Source organism: Varroa destructor, unplaced genomic scaffold, assembly GCF_002443255.2.
Source record: "Varroa destructor unplaced genomic scaffold, Vdes_3.0 BEIS01000002.1, whole genome shotgun sequence".
NCBI lineage: Eukaryota > Metazoa > Arthropoda > Arachnida > Mesostigmata > Varroidae > Varroa > Varroa destructor.
This window is the reverse complement of record NW_019211455.1, coordinates 553,479-572,357: the sequence shown is the minus strand read 5'-3', so window position 1 is coordinate 572,357 and position 18,879 is coordinate 553,479. Positions and strand designations below refer to the sequence as shown.

Genomic DNA, 18,879 nt, shown 5'->3' with positions numbered 1-18,879 from the left:
TCAAAAAAGTAAAAGGCTACAACCTTTTTTTGATCGCTTGATGGTACAATTCCTGGGCCCGTTCTGTTGAAAGCGGGTGATCTCCTTGCATGCAGCCTTACCGATTCAAGCTCAATCAGAAATTATCAGAAGAGTGGTGTTCGTTTTCCTGTGAGCCAACTTTTGTCAAAAAGAAAAAAAGGAAGCTGACCTAAGGTCACGTAGAATGATAGATTAATAGAGCTGGGACCTTTTGTAGAGAGTGTTTACATCGTTAAGTAGTTTATAAAGAGCATTATATGCCTGTGCCGGCATGCCTGGTTTCAAATTTTCCGGAGTAACTTAATAGGTTAAGTGATAATTCGGGGAGGTGCCTCGTGTTACATTATGCAATTTTGAAAGCTAGTTAGAATGTCACATTTATCTTATTTCGAATTCATTAGCAACTGCTCTTGCTTTTGGCGTAGACAATCGTGTCTTGTCATACCGTCAATAATAATCAAACCTTATCTAAAAATGTCTAGGCAGTAATATGGAAAAAGTTCCACTGTGATAGATGAGAGACTACTGAACATTGAGGTAGGTAGTTATTGGCTACCGTTCTGGGAAGGATTTTTGCATTATCTAACGACAATCTCATAGTCTATAGAAGTGACACCCTATTTAATATCTTCGTCATGTATATAACAAAATTTATTTTATTATTATATATATATTATTATTAATATATTATATATTATATTATATATTATTAATATATTATATTTTTTTATTTAGAATATAGCCAGAAGTTCGAATTGCCCGACCAATCATCTACGCTTGCTTTCGCAATACTCGTGTGATCTTAACAATATTTTTTCAAACACTCGTTTGTTAACTTGTAGGTTCGTAGTTGTTTTTTTTTTTTGTTTCGTTTAGTACCTGATTTATAGTGTCTTTCGTAACGTAGCATTTCGTTCGAGCGTCGCTTCGGCAGCAACGATAGCCTTAACTTTTGAGATATTTTTTCACGGAAGTTTCGGAATTAATAGTTTTCGTAGGTCAAATCACATTACTTCTATGCGGCACCTGAAGCCGTAAGTTCTCGTGGTCCAGACAACAATCTCTGAGCTTGTCCCATACGGCTGCTGCATAGCGCGTAGGTTCCATGCGATGGAAATGGTTATAACGATCATAACCATGAACAGTTTAGTGTTCTGCTTTAGCGAGCCGTCCGAACTGATAGAAGACAACGACCATCAAGATGCTGTATCAATCAGCCATAGATATGAATGAGAGTTAATAGAGAACGCCACTTTGCGAAATTAAGCGGTGGCATCTCGATGGAAAGGAGAGGAAGTGCAGGACATCTATGTGCTAGCATATAGTCTAGTATAGGGCAATTCGCTATGTTAAAATCAGGTGTGTCCTTCTGAGCTAAATGATGTTTCACTGATACAGCAGACAGCATATCTGGACAATCGACAATAGTGAACTTAACTGAGGCCGAATACTAATATTTGCCAGACAACCGTCAAACATGATCAGTATGCAGTTTTGTGGGCAAAAATATTATGCACAGATAGACTGACTCACATTTCAACACAAGAGTAGCAGATTTCTGTCGCATTTGCCTCGGCCTCTTTCGAAACGCGATTTGTCGAACAAGTCGTCGATCGTTTTGCTTTCAAGCGGCAGCTATTGACAAAGCATTGAGGGTATCTAGTCGGTTAAAGTCGGGGGTACTCATCTTTCGTACTCAATAAATCAAACCACGATCGTGTACAGCTGATTTCTAGGTTAGGCTACCACTACTTTCGCCATCCCGGCTGGGCCATTATTGGTCACATGGAATGAGTCGCTAATTTGGTCAGAACTCTTGTCGCGGTCTCGGTTAACTTTGGTGGATGAAATGAGCCGATTTGATCTATCGTCAGGTCCCTTCTCGATGTCCGCCATTCAAAGGCCATGCGGCCAATGAGCAGACATCCGCTTTCGAGGTAACACGACGACAGTCGACCCCCAAGTTCCTTTTTCGGTGTAGAAGCGTTAATCAGCGAACGGACGGAAGGACCGAAGAAAACCAGCTCCTTGTGACTAAATCGAGCCGATTCTCCTTGGATACTACAAACGTTTCGAACCGAAAATTGATAATCAGTTCCGCCTTGAGTAGATTGTTTATCTATTCTAGTTTCTTTCGTTTTCGTACCTTTTTTCAAGATCGTTACCCACGTTACTACCACGTATATATCTGGTGGCAATTATGTGACGTTCCGTTCCGAAGTGCAAAGTATATGCTTAGGTATTAATGCGATATAATGTCAATTAATATGACGCTACAGTGAAGATGTTGTGTATTGATCTAGTGCAGTTCGGTAAAAGAGAAAGTGATTGCTTTCTTTTTTACCTGTTTAAATATCACAGGTTACAGACCAGGATTTCGAACTGTAGTCCCGTGCTTGCATCTGTAAACATACATATGAATCAAAGGTGTAGACCCACAAACACATGTGAGTGTGATAATCGAGCATAAGGTAGTCAGTTACAAATTAAGTTTATGTGCGAGATTCCAGCGTCACAGAACGACTAGCGGTGTGATCAACTTAGAACAAGAAAGATATATCTGTCAAAAATCAAAGACGTGGGGAACTTGCTGTAGAGATGCCCTTGATTATATGAACAATACATCCATCTTCTAGCTAAATAGAAATATATAGCATGCACTTATAATACATGTAAGATCAAGTTGTATGGAGCAAAATATTTTTCCGTGCACGCTATTTCTGAGGAAGATTTAGTATCCAACATGTTCATACCGCTTTTGAACTTTTCGGTCTTGGATCGAAGGTTTACTTACTTCATATTGTAATTAGGCCCGTTTACAGGTCCAGTCCGCCCACTTGTTATTATTTAGGGTGTCACGTAAGTGCTAATTTCTTCGGTACGAGAGACATTACAAAACGAAAACTAAATAATTTTGGTCAATGGCATCTCACTACAAGGATTTGGTTTACGGCTAGCCTTCCGATCGGTTGCTCCCTGCTAAAAATTACTAGAAAAAACAGACTTCTGGAATCGGTTGAACATACAAATTCGCAAAAGGGCAAAGGCGACAATAACAACAACAATAACAACTCATCCGGATATATTGTGTTTAAGATGTCTGTCTGCTACCGTTGCTTTTAGATGCCTCTATAAGGGGATGGTACCGGTTTACAGACAGTCCTTTCCGGCTGGCAGTAGAAAATTGAACTACACCTCGTGTATAGCGAACATATATAATAATATGTAGTTCGAAGTGGATTTGTCGTTAATTAAAATCCGCAAATTGCACATGGAACACAAATGTCGTTCTTAAGTGTCCTGGACTCAATACACTGGTTACCCATTTTTTACTTAGTTTCCTTTTCTGAACTACAATTCGGTGATATGTTACATATAAAATAGCGCTCTTAGTTGGCAAAACTTTTTGACTTCAAGCTATGCTTTCGCGGAAAGCCTCTTCGGTCGCGGCAACGCATTCTTGTTCTTCGGATCCAGAAACCTAGTCTTCAACGTTTCTTGGCACTGTTTACGCTATATTTTCACCTAAGACCTCCCTGCCTTATGTCTTCAGTAATCAGCGATAAATTTCCCGTGCGCCGTGGCCTTCGAGAAAAAAATGTTCACAGTTTTTTTTTTTTCAAAAAGAATGTCATAATTTCCAGTCGAATCTCGTCTACTAACGGCGCGTAGTTCAACTTCGACATCTGGTGGCAGTCCGATAGTAACAATTTGGCTTCGTATCGTACTGAGCCCCTTACTTTAAGAAACACATAAAACAATGCTAAAACCAAGATACCAAAACCGATCGTACAAAAGAAGAGCGAGCCTGTCAGCTAAAGTTTTTTTTTGCTTAATTTATGAATAAAGTCAACAAACATAAAGACTTAGACAAAGTTTTAGGTCATGCCGCTAGAGTTACGCATGCACTGTTGCATGTGATTTTGCATGTACCGATCAGTATTATCACTGCAGTTGCGGCTAACCGCCTGAATAATGCATGTTACATTTGTACGAAAACCAATTTCTTCATAAATAATACATTCATTATACAGCTAATTTAGCTTTCATTACTTATACAAGAGGCTGTACTTCTATCCTTTTCTTTAGTGCATCAATCACAGAGGAAATCATATTCTATTAGATAAGGCTACATATCGCCAGCCGGGGAGTATATGCGTTCTCACGAAGTGTCTCACCGTCAAAAAAGATACACATATTTTTTAATTTATTTATTTTTAATTCATTAATGAAGGTTAGGTAAATGATTTGACCAAAATACTTTCCGTAGGCCATTCAATTGCGTGGAATACGCTTTAATTCATGCGACCCTTTTTTCAGTAAATTGGCCATTAAAAAACGCTTTATTGAAGTAGTATTTAGTTTTCAACTAATCACCTATTGCCTCGAAGATTTCGTAAGATAGTTAGTTTTTGTATATTTAAGCCAGTCCTAATTTCCGTAGCATGCGGACGATAGTTCGTAACCTTCTCTGAAAAAAATACTATATAAATAATTACGTACACATGACCGTAAATAATAGCAGATTACGCTGTTTGAGTAAAAATATAGACTCCCTTAATTTGTCCAAGGCGGTACATTTAGTCGCATGTTCTAGCTGTGTTATAATTGCTACGTGATTTTTTCTAATTAGCTTTAATTAATATATCAACTCAGTAAATCTGGCGGTGCACAGTTATTCGTGCGCGCTTCGAAATAAACCCATATGAATTGTCATTATCTTTTATAGGTCGGCTACGGCTCTAATCACTCAACGAAACCACAGGGCGGGTGATTATCTAAAAGGAGAAGCATTTTTTTTAGTCGTCATTATAAGCGGTAGCTGTGTGTTTTTATAAAATCTTTAGGAAACAACGTCTACCAAAGTTCAGCGACCACTGGCCGCACCGAAACAGTGAATCCTTCTCTAATAATTCAGTATAAAATTTCCTGAAAAGAATACTAGCAGGATGAGAGTATGTACCATAAATGACGTCTCTCCCTTAGCTTACTCGCCCGCCGTTGTCTTCGAGACGTGCACGCGATCCTACTTGTGGCCAGCATGGACACCGCTTAACTGTCATGATACTGCATCTAGCTGTGAAGTGCCAGTTGACGGCGAAATTGTTTGCGGGGGCCGCGTTATACGACAGCCAGGTGCTAGGCAAGCGACTGCGAACAACGTAAGGAGACAACGAACGAAATAATGCTAGAGAACAACGGAAAACTAAACTTCACATCTGTCGCTCGCAGACTTTTAGCTCGCAGCTGTAGACCAAAATGAGAAAGGTGTTCAGGCAGCATCTAATATAGATAGCCATCAGTAGGAGAATAGGGTTGCGGTGAAAATGCAAAAAAATCTTGTTGTGGCCATCGACTAATTCGAACTGCCTAGGAATAGCCGATGAGAGGCCGAATGAGCCGATTCATCTTACTTATCTGGACTATAGCTTTCTCTGAGGTTCTGAATACCGTGCGGTATAGCAAAATGCTGTTTGAAAAATGTTTTTTCCGTATGTACATCTTAACTATAACGCTCTATAGCTTGATTTTTCTGTACAGTTTTTCGGTCGTCCGTGTAAATGATTTCTTGTCTATGGCGATTGCTGGGAAGGGCATATCAACAATAAATTACGATCGCAAAACGTTCGTTGGCATACCAACAGGTGCATGTTAAGCGAAGTTGCCGGCAAAGCGAAGAAACAAAAAAAGGGAAAAGACAAAACGGAGTCTGTTACACATGCATGTTTCAATATGGATATGCTTATGTTCGAGAAGCAGCTTTTGCTCTAACTTGATTTGACCGTATAATGACGTCACTGTGTAGTACGAAACCGTTTTAATTCGTGTCTACTTCGTAGGATAGGAGTCCTCAATGCGATCTATCTGAGCCATTTTATTTCCCAATGAATGTGTCCTACTACGTGAATGTGTGTGAGCTACGATTAATCTAATTTCTATCACTATGCCGACGTACTTCTATACAGCAGTACGTGTCTCATAGATAGCTTCTACGGCCTGAAACAATTCACCTCTTCTTCTAACCGTCGGGTAAACATATAAGCCAAAAATAAGGGGCGTGACAAAATGAAAACTGGAAGAAAGAAGCCTACAGGGGGAAATCGTCGAAATCTACTATAACAGTATTATCGCATATAACCAACGATAGCATCTAGAAACAAACAGCTAGAAAGGGTATCTTTACGGTGCCAAAGCAATTTTTAGAAAAAAGCAAGCGCCGACCTTGTATTTCTTGACGAATATTTCTTGTGTAAATATAGAATCGGAGTATCAGATTCTAGCAGAATTTGGTTTTTAAGTATATATCTGAAATACCAAGGCTGCATTTATACTTCGATTCAGGTCTTGCTTGTGATTTCATATGACGATTTGTATTGTTTCGGTATATGCGAAGTACGTTGGGTGTATTTGAATGGGGAACATGAATTTTAGTTATTTTAACAATTTTTATTAGACAGAGTGGGTCTATCGGCGAAGTATGCCTATAATGTCAGAGCTCTTACTTCTGCACGAATCCTGTCAGCTCTACGGTGTTGACAAGCAGTTTTTTGGTATTCACGTATCTTTTTTTACGTATTAGATTTATTTCAGCTCTGCTTAACATAATGTAGTGGATGTATATTCAGTTTCCCGGTATGTAGCTCGAGAAAATAGCCACTAAATCAAAGTGTGCGTATTCGCTACCAGTCTAGTATTTTTTATGATACGTCAAATTTTGATAAACCGCGTAGTTACCGCAGTAAAATGCGTATCGCAAGCATGCGAAGCATAGGTCATAAACAGGATGTGCTGCAGCATCAGGTGCTTTCTAGGATCTGGATTGACAACGTTCCCGTGCTTTATGGGGATTTGGCATTTTTCAGAGCTCATAATGAGAAAGTCAGCACCTCAGTCATAAATATTCCTTGTGCACACCCACATCAAGATTACGGTGACACCTATGTCCAAGTGAGTGGTTTTGCCTTACGCTCGTAGGCAATAACGTTCGATGAAAGTTTTCGTGGAAACGTAGGGGCTTTCGCCCTCGTATCCCCTTCCCAGTGGTTTTTTGTTGGCATTCTCAATGCTTAATACAAAAATACGACAAACAATTGGGTTATGCGGTAGCCGTGAGTAAAATCAATTGCGTCGCTTATTAGGAGAATTTTAATTAAGCTTGTACTAGCGTCACGACACTGCGCTATTGTTTAGTAAGATGAGCTTAAGGTTTCAAAAATATCTGCTAGCTTGTCTACGCTTTATGCCGCTAAAACTTAATATTGAACTAGGATGAAAATTTATGCCGTTTACGAGGGCAATTTCATAACCTGTATTAACCAATTTTAAACAAAAAATTTTAAGATACCTTGTTTGCGTTATATATAGGGTACTTCATTTTCATTCAAGTAGTTCGATTAAAACCTATATCGTAAACGATCAGCACAGTACATATTACTGTTCACCGAAAGGCCTAAATTTACCTCAAGCAGTTGTCGAACGTCAAATGCTATGTTTCCGATGGAAAATCGCTTAGGAAACGGGTCATGTTTTACAAGCGTCCATTCAAGTCGTGTTGATGGTCCAGAACAACGAATTTAAACTATTTTCGATTTCCTTGCCGTGGTGCATACTACCTTAAATGCCTATACCATCTAGTTGGGTACTTGCTCTCCGTTTTTCCGCTCTCTCATCGGATGAATGTATTGAATTTAAGTGCGCTGTGACTCGTAGCCAAAAGTCATCGCTCACTAACCATAAGTATTATCTATCGGAAAATATAGGTAAAGAAACTATATTAAAAACAGGATTACTGTGCGCAAGTTAAGCGCAACATAATTTTATCCACTCTTCGCTATTAGCTAGCACGTAACTGGCATAACTTCAGGTGCAAGATAGGACCATTTGGCCAGTAGAAGTACGGATCTAATCGGCCCAAAATACGTGTTCCAATTCGATAATATTTTAAACTTTCAGTGATAATTTGCCCCTTCCAGAGTTATGCGGGCAACTCTAGATGATGCACAATCATGTGGAACATGATTCCAGCAGAAGATGGCAGGCGTAATTAGTCGAGTGCCTAGACATTAACGCGTCTAATATATATATGCCGATTCACTGAGTCCATCTGAGAGGGTGGCGTCCCGCACAATAATAATTGGACATCTGAAAACGATGTCGTTTGATTGATGTTGATTGAAGATTTGAAGTTCGGTAACGGTAGTCACAGAAACCGCTGTTCCGCAAGAATCTTATTGCACACAAGCCCCTCTTGGTGAAAGAGTTTGTTGATTCTTCGCCTGATTTTCTTGGGTTATATACGAGCTTGCAAATTGGCAGAACGCATTATATTTAGAGTAGCTCAGCGCGACTGTGAAGGGCTGGATCTCTTTACTGAAAGCACTGGTTTTTCCACAACGCCGATTGAGTCGCCTGGGTAAGTTGACGAAGAACCGCGATTCCCGTTAAACAGAGCCATGGTTTACCGATATGCCCACGGCTAATTTCATGCTTGTCCGGCTGCGTATCGACCGTAGTATTTTTTTTGACACATGCATCACCTGAATGGAGTCGAAGTACATTACATAGACTGGACGTTTTACAATGCAGGCGTTACGAATTGAATTATGTTGGTAATACCATAAGGATATAAAATACAAATGGTCGAAGGAAAAATATACCGTTTTTCTAGTCACACCGTATGGCAGCATGTAGCGTGTGGTACTTCAAAGAATGTTTTGTCGTAATACGAGAAGTAAATAGAACCCTTTGAATGACACAGGTTGATCCTTGAATGTCAAGAACAAGGCCTTGATTGTGACGATTAAAATACCCTTCATTACTCGATCTCTGTTCACAATTCTATTATAGGTATAGGAGAGTAGCGCGCAGACACGTATTGTTATTTTGGAAATTACATGTTCTACTTGTAATATAAAAATGTTTGGTGTCGGAATATTTTAAGAAATTTCAGTCAGATATACAAGCATCACAACAATGCCCGCATACTTTTCGAAGAACAGGTAATGATTTGTTTTCAGAGATTCATAACCGAGTGCGAATAATTTCGAAACCACTACTTACTAAATAAGAACAACAGACAACAATTACAAAGGGGTGTCCCCATAGACTTCATGTTTCAAATTAATTAGCATCTTAAATCATAGGCGGGTAATGGTTACCTTTCATTTTAAGGACTTTTGGAAAAAGCATTTGGATGGTTCTTCTATTCCTTTCCTTTGTTTGTTCCTCTCAGGTTTGTTCCATGGAATTATCAATGGAAACTCATACGTCTGATTTGTGGAGGGGGCAGCCTGAAAGCTCTTCTTGGCCTAGTTTCTTATAGCTGCAAGTCATACCATTTCACATGGTAGGACATCCACGTCCTAGTTCTTCAATAAGGTTGCTACCATTCGGCTTCAAATGGTCAAATGATTAGCCATTTTGCGCTTTCAGAACTACAATTAGCCTATTCTGTTTTTCTGTAAACATTATATTCCAAACACATCTGTCAATTTTTATGTAGTTCTCTTAACTAAAGCTTAACAGCTGTAATCGTCTTGTCCTATATGAACGTCAGGCTGCGCACAATGAAAATTCCTGATCCTTTTATGTCTATATCGTATGTAAACTCACTAAGACATGTTACGTCTTTTGATGCATAAACTCAGTTTATGAACATTAGTGATTCGAAAATGCAACTGTCGTCAAAGGTTCGCAGCAAACAGCTATTCTTGCAAAATCGTTAGAGCGTTTCCGGACATGGTGTCCTTGTCCTAATCCCATGCTACCTGTGCGAAAATACGCCGCGCTGCATTTCGGCTAACGAGATCTCGGTTTCAAGAATTCATTGGGGATAGAAATCGTTCGGATACAAAACGTATGGGGGTACTTTCGCCAGATTTGCAAAATATAGCTCCATTGTAACATAAATTGTGGCCACTACCACACGGACCATATAATGCGATTGTATATTTAGGAACATTAAAGGTCACATGCTTTATATTAGAGTGGTACACTGGCCAGGCAAACTTGTGATCCTAGAAATGATGGATGCCCCACCATCGCAGTACTAGAACGCCTGACGCAAAGCACACCAATATGCTTTCATTATTAGAAAAAGATGAAACCATCTTTGAAAGAGTTTTAATGAATTTCCTGAACAGTGAAGACGTTCAAACGAAATCTAGAGCAGGACGCACAGTAGATAAGCACCTGTTGGATACGAGCCATGGCGTTCACTGTTGATTCATGCTTTGTTTTTGTACGTCTTTACTGTGAAATAATAATAATATTAAGCAACGTATCCCGTGGTGAATTTGGGCGAGTCAATTTCGAGCATCGTACCAGTCGCTAGGGAATAGTAGTGCTCTATTGTGATATAAACGAGCCATTGGTTATATATAGAAGCCCTAAATCCATGATTAGTACGTAGATGTGTTGTCTTGGGCATGGCTAAAATTCTGTCTTCTATTGTATAACAAGTATACGAAATTATAGAGTGTAACGCCCAACGCAATATACGTCATCTCACATGGCCCTAGATCACAGTCACATTGATCAATGCGTTAATCCTCATAGCGATTTTCAAGTAAAGAAACTTCCTAGGTTTTCTTCATACGCTATTTCGCTGGGCGAAGCTAGTCCTGTCATATATTGATCCGTCCTACCGTAGTCTACCAGCACGAAGAGCGCAACTGAATCTATACGAAGACCCCATCGGTCGCTGTGTCGATCATTGACAAAGCAGTCAGCGTCTTTTTAGTGCCGACAAAAACCCGTCAGCTGTTTGCCAACAGCTGCTTGATTGGACTCAACCACCGAACAGTTTTTATCAACAATTTGGCTTCGTACGAAGGTTAATTTAGTCACCCCGGGAACTAGCGAGTGTTTGTAAAAAAAAAACAAATTTCGATCATTAACATAACAGCGCCACATGCCGGTTGGTCGCTAGTTTTTTTTCTCCTTGCGTTTTGCCTCTTACTCCCAAATTTCTCTAGATGATAAGGACCATAATAACAGAGTTCATTCAGGAAGCACTGTTTATTACATACTTATATTCACATACTCCGGCCGATGGTGGCAGCTCAGCGTTTTCCATTGCAACCCACGTAACGTTTGTACGTCGTTAAGTCCATATACAAGATCCCATGGGAAAGTTACAGGCTGTAGCTGTCACTGTAAATGTACTGACTTAAACGTCATAATGCCCAGCTGATACTACAGCATAGCCTCTGCTGCAGTAGTTTTTTTTGCAAACGTCTATTCGTTATAGCTAGCCTTTGAATACCAATTCCTGGAGCCAGCCGTTATATATTTCGAGGCCATTGTTATTTGCAAAACAACCGTATTTTACGATCTTGCTAGTTGTTCTTTATGGCATGAACGAGCTCCATGCAAAGTCTGTGCACACGAACGAGATTCGTGGAAACGATTCTGCGCAAGAATCCCACTTGCGCTATATCATTACCGTATCCCAAGGAAAAACAGTATTTCACCAGGCCAGCTATAACTGAGATCAGGTTTGTTCCCGGCAACTCGTTGTCCGCGCGATTTTTAAGCGATTCGTCTCATTGTCCGCCGCAGCCGTACAGGATCTAGTTGTCGAGCATAACCGTACCAACGAATGACGAAGGCAATTTTCTTAGATCTAACAGAAAAGAAAGGTTGTTCAGCATTCGTACAGATATATGATAGTATACGTAAATTGGGTCACTGTCTCTCCTTTTTCTCTCTCTCTCTCTCTCTCTCTCTCTCTCTCTCTCTCTCTCGCTCATCTCTCATTCGCCGGCTGTCGAATAATATCCAGTGAAAACAGAATGAACGTTTTATCCCCGAAGCTTATCGATCTGGGCATGGTGAAACAGTATGCTAATGGAGAATCCAGACCCGGTATTAAATAAGTTGTATTAAAAAACATCAACATACATAATTATACGTAAAAATATAGTAAAGGTAATAACTATTTGATGTTTGGGGGAAAGCTCGCGATCGCTCAACAAGGCCACTGTGTGTTGCCACTAAACCGTATGAGCTTATCACACTTCCTTGCTAATAAAATAAGATTGTGAAACTAACTAGAATTCTGCTTAGATCCAGTGTACGTTAAAATGTTTCGGCAATGGAACATTTAACAAAGCTGGTAAAAGTACCTGCACTTGAGAAACAATTCTACGATTACAAACGGTAGCTTGTAGAAAATATTACCTATAGTAGGTTGGCGAAGGTACCATCAGCATAAACATCGTTTTCACATAGATACATCTATTGCCAAAATATCTGTAGGATAGGTAAAATTCTCAGCCAATGAGAAAATATTCAGTAGTCTTGAACGAAATATTCAGAAGACCCGTATTTTCAAAATATTCCAAATATCTTTACTTATTTTCGGCGATCTTCAGATGACTCATTAGCATAATCGGTCATCACGCAACGACATCACGAACTGACTTCTAGTAGTAAGGTACGACGCAGCCAGCACCCCATTGTACAACCCCTCATTGCTAGTTGCCCTAGAACGATCGAACAGCTTCTTACCTTCTAATTAATCCAGCCTTGCTTCGAAGCATAGATGCCTTTTGAGTGCCTCTGCGACACGAATGTATTGTCATATTCATGAATGTCTCGTGCCTATATTAAACGGACGAAGAAAGATGTGTGTACCTATATCAATTCTTGTTTTGGAGCCGTCATGGCATAAAATGGCGATTATCTTGGTTTGTGGCGTCATGTAGGCTTAACATCGACAATCCCGTAGAATTATGGCGCTCTGACCTTACCAGCTAATTATACAGTATATTGGCTATTGTCTTTTTGTAATAGAGTGCCTTCGAAACAACAAGTGACATAGCCGATTTCGCAGCTGTTTGTGCACCATGCCAATTATATTGCTAGCCAGACAGGTCGTAAGACGGACTATACAACAGCTCATCTTCAAAATGGATTTTAATAAATTTGTGAGCACAAGACTGCTTCAACTTGCGTATGTCCAGCCGGATTGGAACCGGAGATTTTTTGGTTTTAAGTCTTCAGCGCTACCGCTTGCTCTATCTCTGACGTAACTGAAAAGGCCCTACGTCCATATTTTGCATCACAATGATGTTTAGCTGCTCTTAAGACCCGCATACACGTCGGAGGGACTCAGTGGTGCTGTCTGCCGATTCATGTTGAGTATCTCGTCACACTGTAAGACCAATTTCGCCGTGCTTATGTGTACACGTGCCTTTTAAACTATCTTCTCGGAGCCGACATTTTTACTTCACCTAATAATACCCGGATTCTCATGCGCTAAAGCAACAAGTTGTCGGAGGATTATGTAATCTATCGTCCGAGAACTCTGAGTAGGTTAATTGTAAGTGTTGTCCCTTCAACAACAAATTTAATTCATCAAAGCGCCGAAGTCTAATACAAGAGCTGATAAATAATACAGTCTAAAACGGAAATCGGAACGACAGTGCTAAAGACTTCGTTGAACTCTATTCTGTTTCAGGCGCGTTCCTGGTGCCTTATTTGCTGACATTGTTTCTGGGAGGGATTCCCACTTTCTTCTTGGAGACATCTCTCGGTCAATTCCTCAGTATAGGTGGGCTGGGAGTCTGGAAGATATGCCCAATTTTCAAAGGTACGTTTCGTTATATGAAATGAGTTTAACGTTAGGTTATTAGAGTTTTTTTCTGAACAGCCAAAGTAGATAGTGCTCTTTATCGCCTATATCTTTCTATTTCTAATGGGATATGTTAGATCACTAATCGCGAGTTCGTCTAGGCATATCTAGACAGATTCTAACCCTTAAGGCCCCGAAGTTATCATTGAGGTAGAAAATTAGTCGAATTCAAGGAATGCTTCATTTATAGAGCTATCGGATATGTGCTAAGAAATGACGAGCTCTAATATAATGAGTCTATGGGTCCTATTTGGCTTCCATATATTTTGTCGGTTTTAAAATTGCTGCAAAAATAGTGTGATAAACGATTTGACTTGAAATAAGTAAAAAGAAATCGCTTCTTAGGTGATTATCCCTATATCGAATGCACTAATCGGCCCTGTCCACAGGAACACAAATGAGATCTCCTTTAAATGAGCTCAGCTGCAAGCTGGGAGAAGAAAGTTTTACGATACCAAGGGAAGTTATATTAGGATTCTATGAAGCCCAAAAAATGCGCTATATGAGAGGCTAGAAGTAAAACTATAGGTGTTCTAATCAGATTTTGTGTTGAGAGCTTAGATCTAGAAACATTGGTACACATCTGTGGTTTAGGCGTAAAAAGAAGACAGAAATAACACTTGAGTTTTTCCTTTGCGGATGGGGTTGCATACAAGTTATTGGTACGCTATCAAGTGTTTCTCTGAAATGAACCACTTGTGATAGAAACTGCGCTATCTGTAGTTAGCCATGAACCTTTGTTTTTTTCTATAGCTTTCAGTTATATTATTCTTGACTCGAAGCTGCTAACATTGCTTCGTACGACACTGTTACACAGAATTTTGAAGTATTTTATGATTATTTTCAACTCTTAATTAGGGCCATTTTCATTTAGGTTTAGCGAAGCGTCTGATTTTCCCGATCTAGCATCAGATAGAAAAGCATGCATATTAAATTTCACTAAAAATCATCCTAAACAAGAAACCCCTAACCCTCAAGCAGCGGTATTGTACATATGTAGTACTGACACTATATCTGCTTGACTGATACCCGTATCCTGGTTAGAATAGAAATCCACAGTAGTTTTCGCATTTAATACTGACCAATATTTTAAATAAAGACTAACATTAAATATGCTCAACGCTCACTGTTTTTCCTAAACGAAAAACGCGGATTAACAACCTATCTTTTAAAGAGATGCTTAACAGATATCACTGCCAGAAAAGTTCAAGCCATGATTAGGTACTAGCTCGGACTGGAGATGCTTCCTATTTGCGTGACGAATCTACCACTAACGGATATTTCTACGGTTATACTCTTGTTTACAGGCGTCGGCTATGCGGCCGCGGTCATGTCATTCTGGCTCAACACATACTACATCGTGGTCTTGGCGTGGGCTTTTTACTATATCTACGCATCACTCGCACCTGATCTACCATGGCGAACTTGCGACAATCCCTGGAACACGAAGAACTGCCGATCAGAATACGAGCCCCAGAATTGCACAACCGAGTGCCTACCTGCAAACGTCGTGCGCAGCCCCGTTAAAGAATATTGGGAGTAAGTTGAGTTGGTCTTAATCCGTGTATTAAGTTGCGACTGCTGACTTTTCATTTTAATGTAGATGCATATCTAGATGACAGCAAGGTGACAAATGGTTAATCAATCTGCATGAGATTAACGATCAATTCAGTAGACGTTATTTTGTTTACCCTGAGATGGCCCGAATACTTTTCAAAATCGTTTCTATCATTAATTAACAAGTTGAGTTGCTTTAAGGGATGAAGGGGCAGAAGCAGAGGGGATAGGACCGGGTATATATATATATATATATACCTCTCTGTGTAATCCAGTCAAAACAACGGGACTATAAGTCGTACATATTATGCCCTTTGCAGTACGTATTCAGACTGATTACATACGACATAGTCAGACGTAATCGTTTTCGCCAGAGATAAAGTCCCCCCGCTGTGCACAGCACACTGACCGATGCATTTTGCTTTATAGCAGCTTCAGGCAACTGAAATACTCCGATATTCACTTATTCAAGCGATACCCTTTGTAGAAAAGCAAATACTATTGTATTACTAGATCTATGCAATTTTTCAAACTCTTATTAATTAGCTGAAGAAAAGGAAAACGTGCTTCCAATCGTGTTAGTTCCCATATAATTTATTTCCTTAATTCCGAATAGTGCATAAGTATTTAAATTAACCTATTTGGTTGGCTGGTTTAAAAAAAAAAGTGGTTTCAAATCTTACCTCATGTATTTACGTTCGTGAATCCAATATAATAAAAATTGCAGATTGACTCTATCTACTTCACGTTATGCAAAAGGCATCTACGATATTGTACCCAGCCACATACAGGTTGACGTATAGTTATAAACGCCGACTGGAGCTGCGACGTACAGGGCGGGCTTCCTTCGCGATCGAAAAATGACTGTTGGCGTATGCAACGTCAAAGAAATAAGGGATAACGACGGGACTCCTAACGAGTTTGACATTGAAATGGCAGCTTTGAACTTTCTCTCTCGCTGCCTTTTTCCATCTGCGCCCTCTGTTAGGTGCCCCTCTACCTTTTCGTCATTTTATTTATTTTGTACTTTTCCGTTCTCTGTTTTTCGTCTTTTCGAAATTGTCTGCTTTAGCGTTTCTTTCATTCATATTCTCACTCCATTGCTCGGCTGCATTCCGCTATGGCTTGGCGCCACGATCTCCGCCATAACAAAAGCTGTTGGCCTATCGGTGTTTTTTGACCTGTAGCTGAATAGCGCCGGCGCTGTGAGATTTGCGGAAACGGCTAGAGCTGTAAGGTATAGGGAAGTGCAATAAAGGCCCTTGCGATTCGGAAAACGAATGCATCTAGCAGCTCGTCCTGTCTTCCGACTTTAGGCCTAGAGTGGCGCGGTGATCTGGCGGAGGCTGAAGACCGACAAACAGCAAATCAGGCTTGTTCGATCGGGGACGGCTCCGGACGGCCGTGGTTGCGCAACTCGACTCGAACGTTAAGACGATCGGAAAATAAAGCGAAAAAACAGGAAATCAACGACGAACAACAAAAGAAAAGGATACGTGAATCGACAGGTGGTCGTTCGCCTGCTCGTCCGTCTATATGAAGCCTTACTTGACTGACGCTGCCGAATCCTCAACAGATTTCCTGAGGATCTCTCAGATCAATTTATCTTGTGCCTACAAGCATCAAACGCTTTGTTGCACTTCGCACTGACGACTAACGTTCACACTAACGTCAAAGGCAGGCACAGAAAGGCTAAACGGTAGTAATAGCAGTGGTCGCCGTGTGGAGCTAATCCATCATCTCATAATTGCGGAAAATGTTTTCTGGAGAGCAGCCAAAGAAATGCAATAGCTGAATTTCTTTGGTTGCTCTCCAGAACTTCATTTCCACCGTACGGAAACATAAAAGTTTTAAAAAAACAAGACAACTGCATTGGGACGTATCTTGAACCCCATGCATTGTTGGCAATGAACCTACATTGTAGCCACGTTTAATGAGCACGTTTGCAGAACGTTGGTGTTAACGCGTAAGCGCATAGAACTTCTAAGCGAGAAAGTATACGCGGGCAAAAATAGCTTTTTACGACGTTATTTTAAAAAGAGGCTCGAAAGAAACGTCTAGGTATTGGCCACTATCAGAGGGGTCGGCACTTGCCATTTGCCCAGACGGAGATGGCCATCTATCTTTTTGGCCGCTGCAGCATGTAAGGGTGCAGAATGGCATTGGTTGTTAATACGCCCATGCACGTTGCCTCATCTGTGGCAACTGGTGGCTTGAAATAAGCTTGCCCACTGTCTGTTCATTCGGAGAATCCTGAAACGCACTTGCAATACGACCGTCGCACAAATCTACACATCTGGCTTAGTGTACCACAAACCCAAAGGTACTCGATTAAGCAAAGCTTTGTTTTCTATCTTTCCGTGTGTTTCGTGTCAAAGGCTTGGTTAGTGACCAGTAACGACCATAAGTGTTCTTAAAGGGGCGGGTATCGATTGCATCAACAGTTTCGGCTTTCGGTGAATAGTCCGGCGAACGAAACTTCGTATTAGGTTCTTCACTGCTAAAACAATTTCTAAGCAAAAACAACTTAGTTTACTTTTCCCCTAAAGAACAAAATATGTTTCTCAGACCCTACACAGCTATTCTTCTAAAAATCTTGTTTTTAGTCGAGATAATGCTATTTCTAGTATTTTTTGGGCATAGGTGCGAATCAGCGTAACCGAATACTCCGCGAACTGCGTTTCTTTAACTGCTTAGTATTTTACTCCGTTGGTTTTCGAAGCCACCTCGCTACCACAGTGGATGCCATCCTGCAAGATGGAGGAGCTCAAACTCGCAGGACAGCATACCTGGCGACGGAGCACAGCTGAGACCGTCCGCAAGCACACAACGTACTATGAAAACCGCTTACAACCTGGATGTTGAATCAGCCATTTTTCCATGTGCCTACACATTTTTGCCATTAGAAACAACGCGCGCTACAGCGAACTAAATTACACAACGATAGTTCGCGAGATAGCAGAATAGTCGAAACTCGTCGATGACCCGCCAGAACCAAATTCTTCTGAACTGCGGCCTTCAAAAGGCTTCACTTCCTGAATGTGAACGGTATAAGTGGTCTTGACCAGCTGCTGGCAGCCAGCTGCAGTCATTAAGACCTACCTGATAGCCGGGCATATTTGTTTTGCAAGAAGCAACCAAATCATCACTGATGAAAGTCGATCTCTGTTCGAAAATCCGGCCCTAATCCCACTCCAATCGAAGGTGGCAACTTGCTTCCGCATTTGCTACGAGTGTGCTTTTCGCGTCCTTTTGCTGGATCACAGCCGCTGCATTGACCGAGAAAACGTTAATGTGCAAGCAGGGCATGACGCGATAGTGTCCATAACTCATGCCTATTCGTTGACGGCTGGCTCGCCAGTAGCCGCACTACAAAACTTGTAGTAATACGGTGCTGCTTCATCAGTTGGGCATCATATTTTGCCTTCGCATCGCCCTGCACTGCTAGCTATCGACTGGCAATACTACGGAGCCTCTGTGATACGACCCTACTGTCCATACACGGACCATTGATTCGTTAAACCGGCGATCATACCACAGTATCGTTGCCTTCTGCTGCAGAAGGATATGTCTGTCTCTCCATGTCGTTTGGCCTATGTTTGTGCCTATACAACTCCTGAAAAGGCAAAGCTGGGACCGACATGAGATGCTAAGCTGGTCGG

General features: G+C 40.7%; 1 protein-coding gene across 10 annotated transcripts in view; it reads left to right on the top strand.

The window, feature by feature from the left end:
• Gat (sodium- and chloride-dependent GABA transporter) overlaps nucleotides 1-18,879 on the top strand; it is a 60,791-nt gene that overhangs the window by 31,870 nt on the left and 10,042 nt on the right. For 9 of the 10 annotated variants that reach the window (XM_086979438.1, XM_086979434.1, XM_086979436.1 and 6 more), the window contains 2 exons: nucleotides 13,487-13,618; nucleotides 14,968-15,199. In XM_086979438.1, coding sequence (XP_086835564.1) covers nucleotides 13,487-13,618; nucleotides 14,968-15,199 — 364 coding nt within the window. The remainder of the gene's footprint in view (nucleotides 1-13,486; nucleotides 13,619-14,967; nucleotides 15,200-18,879) is intronic. The other variant, XM_086979439.1, reaches the window with a different exon arrangement.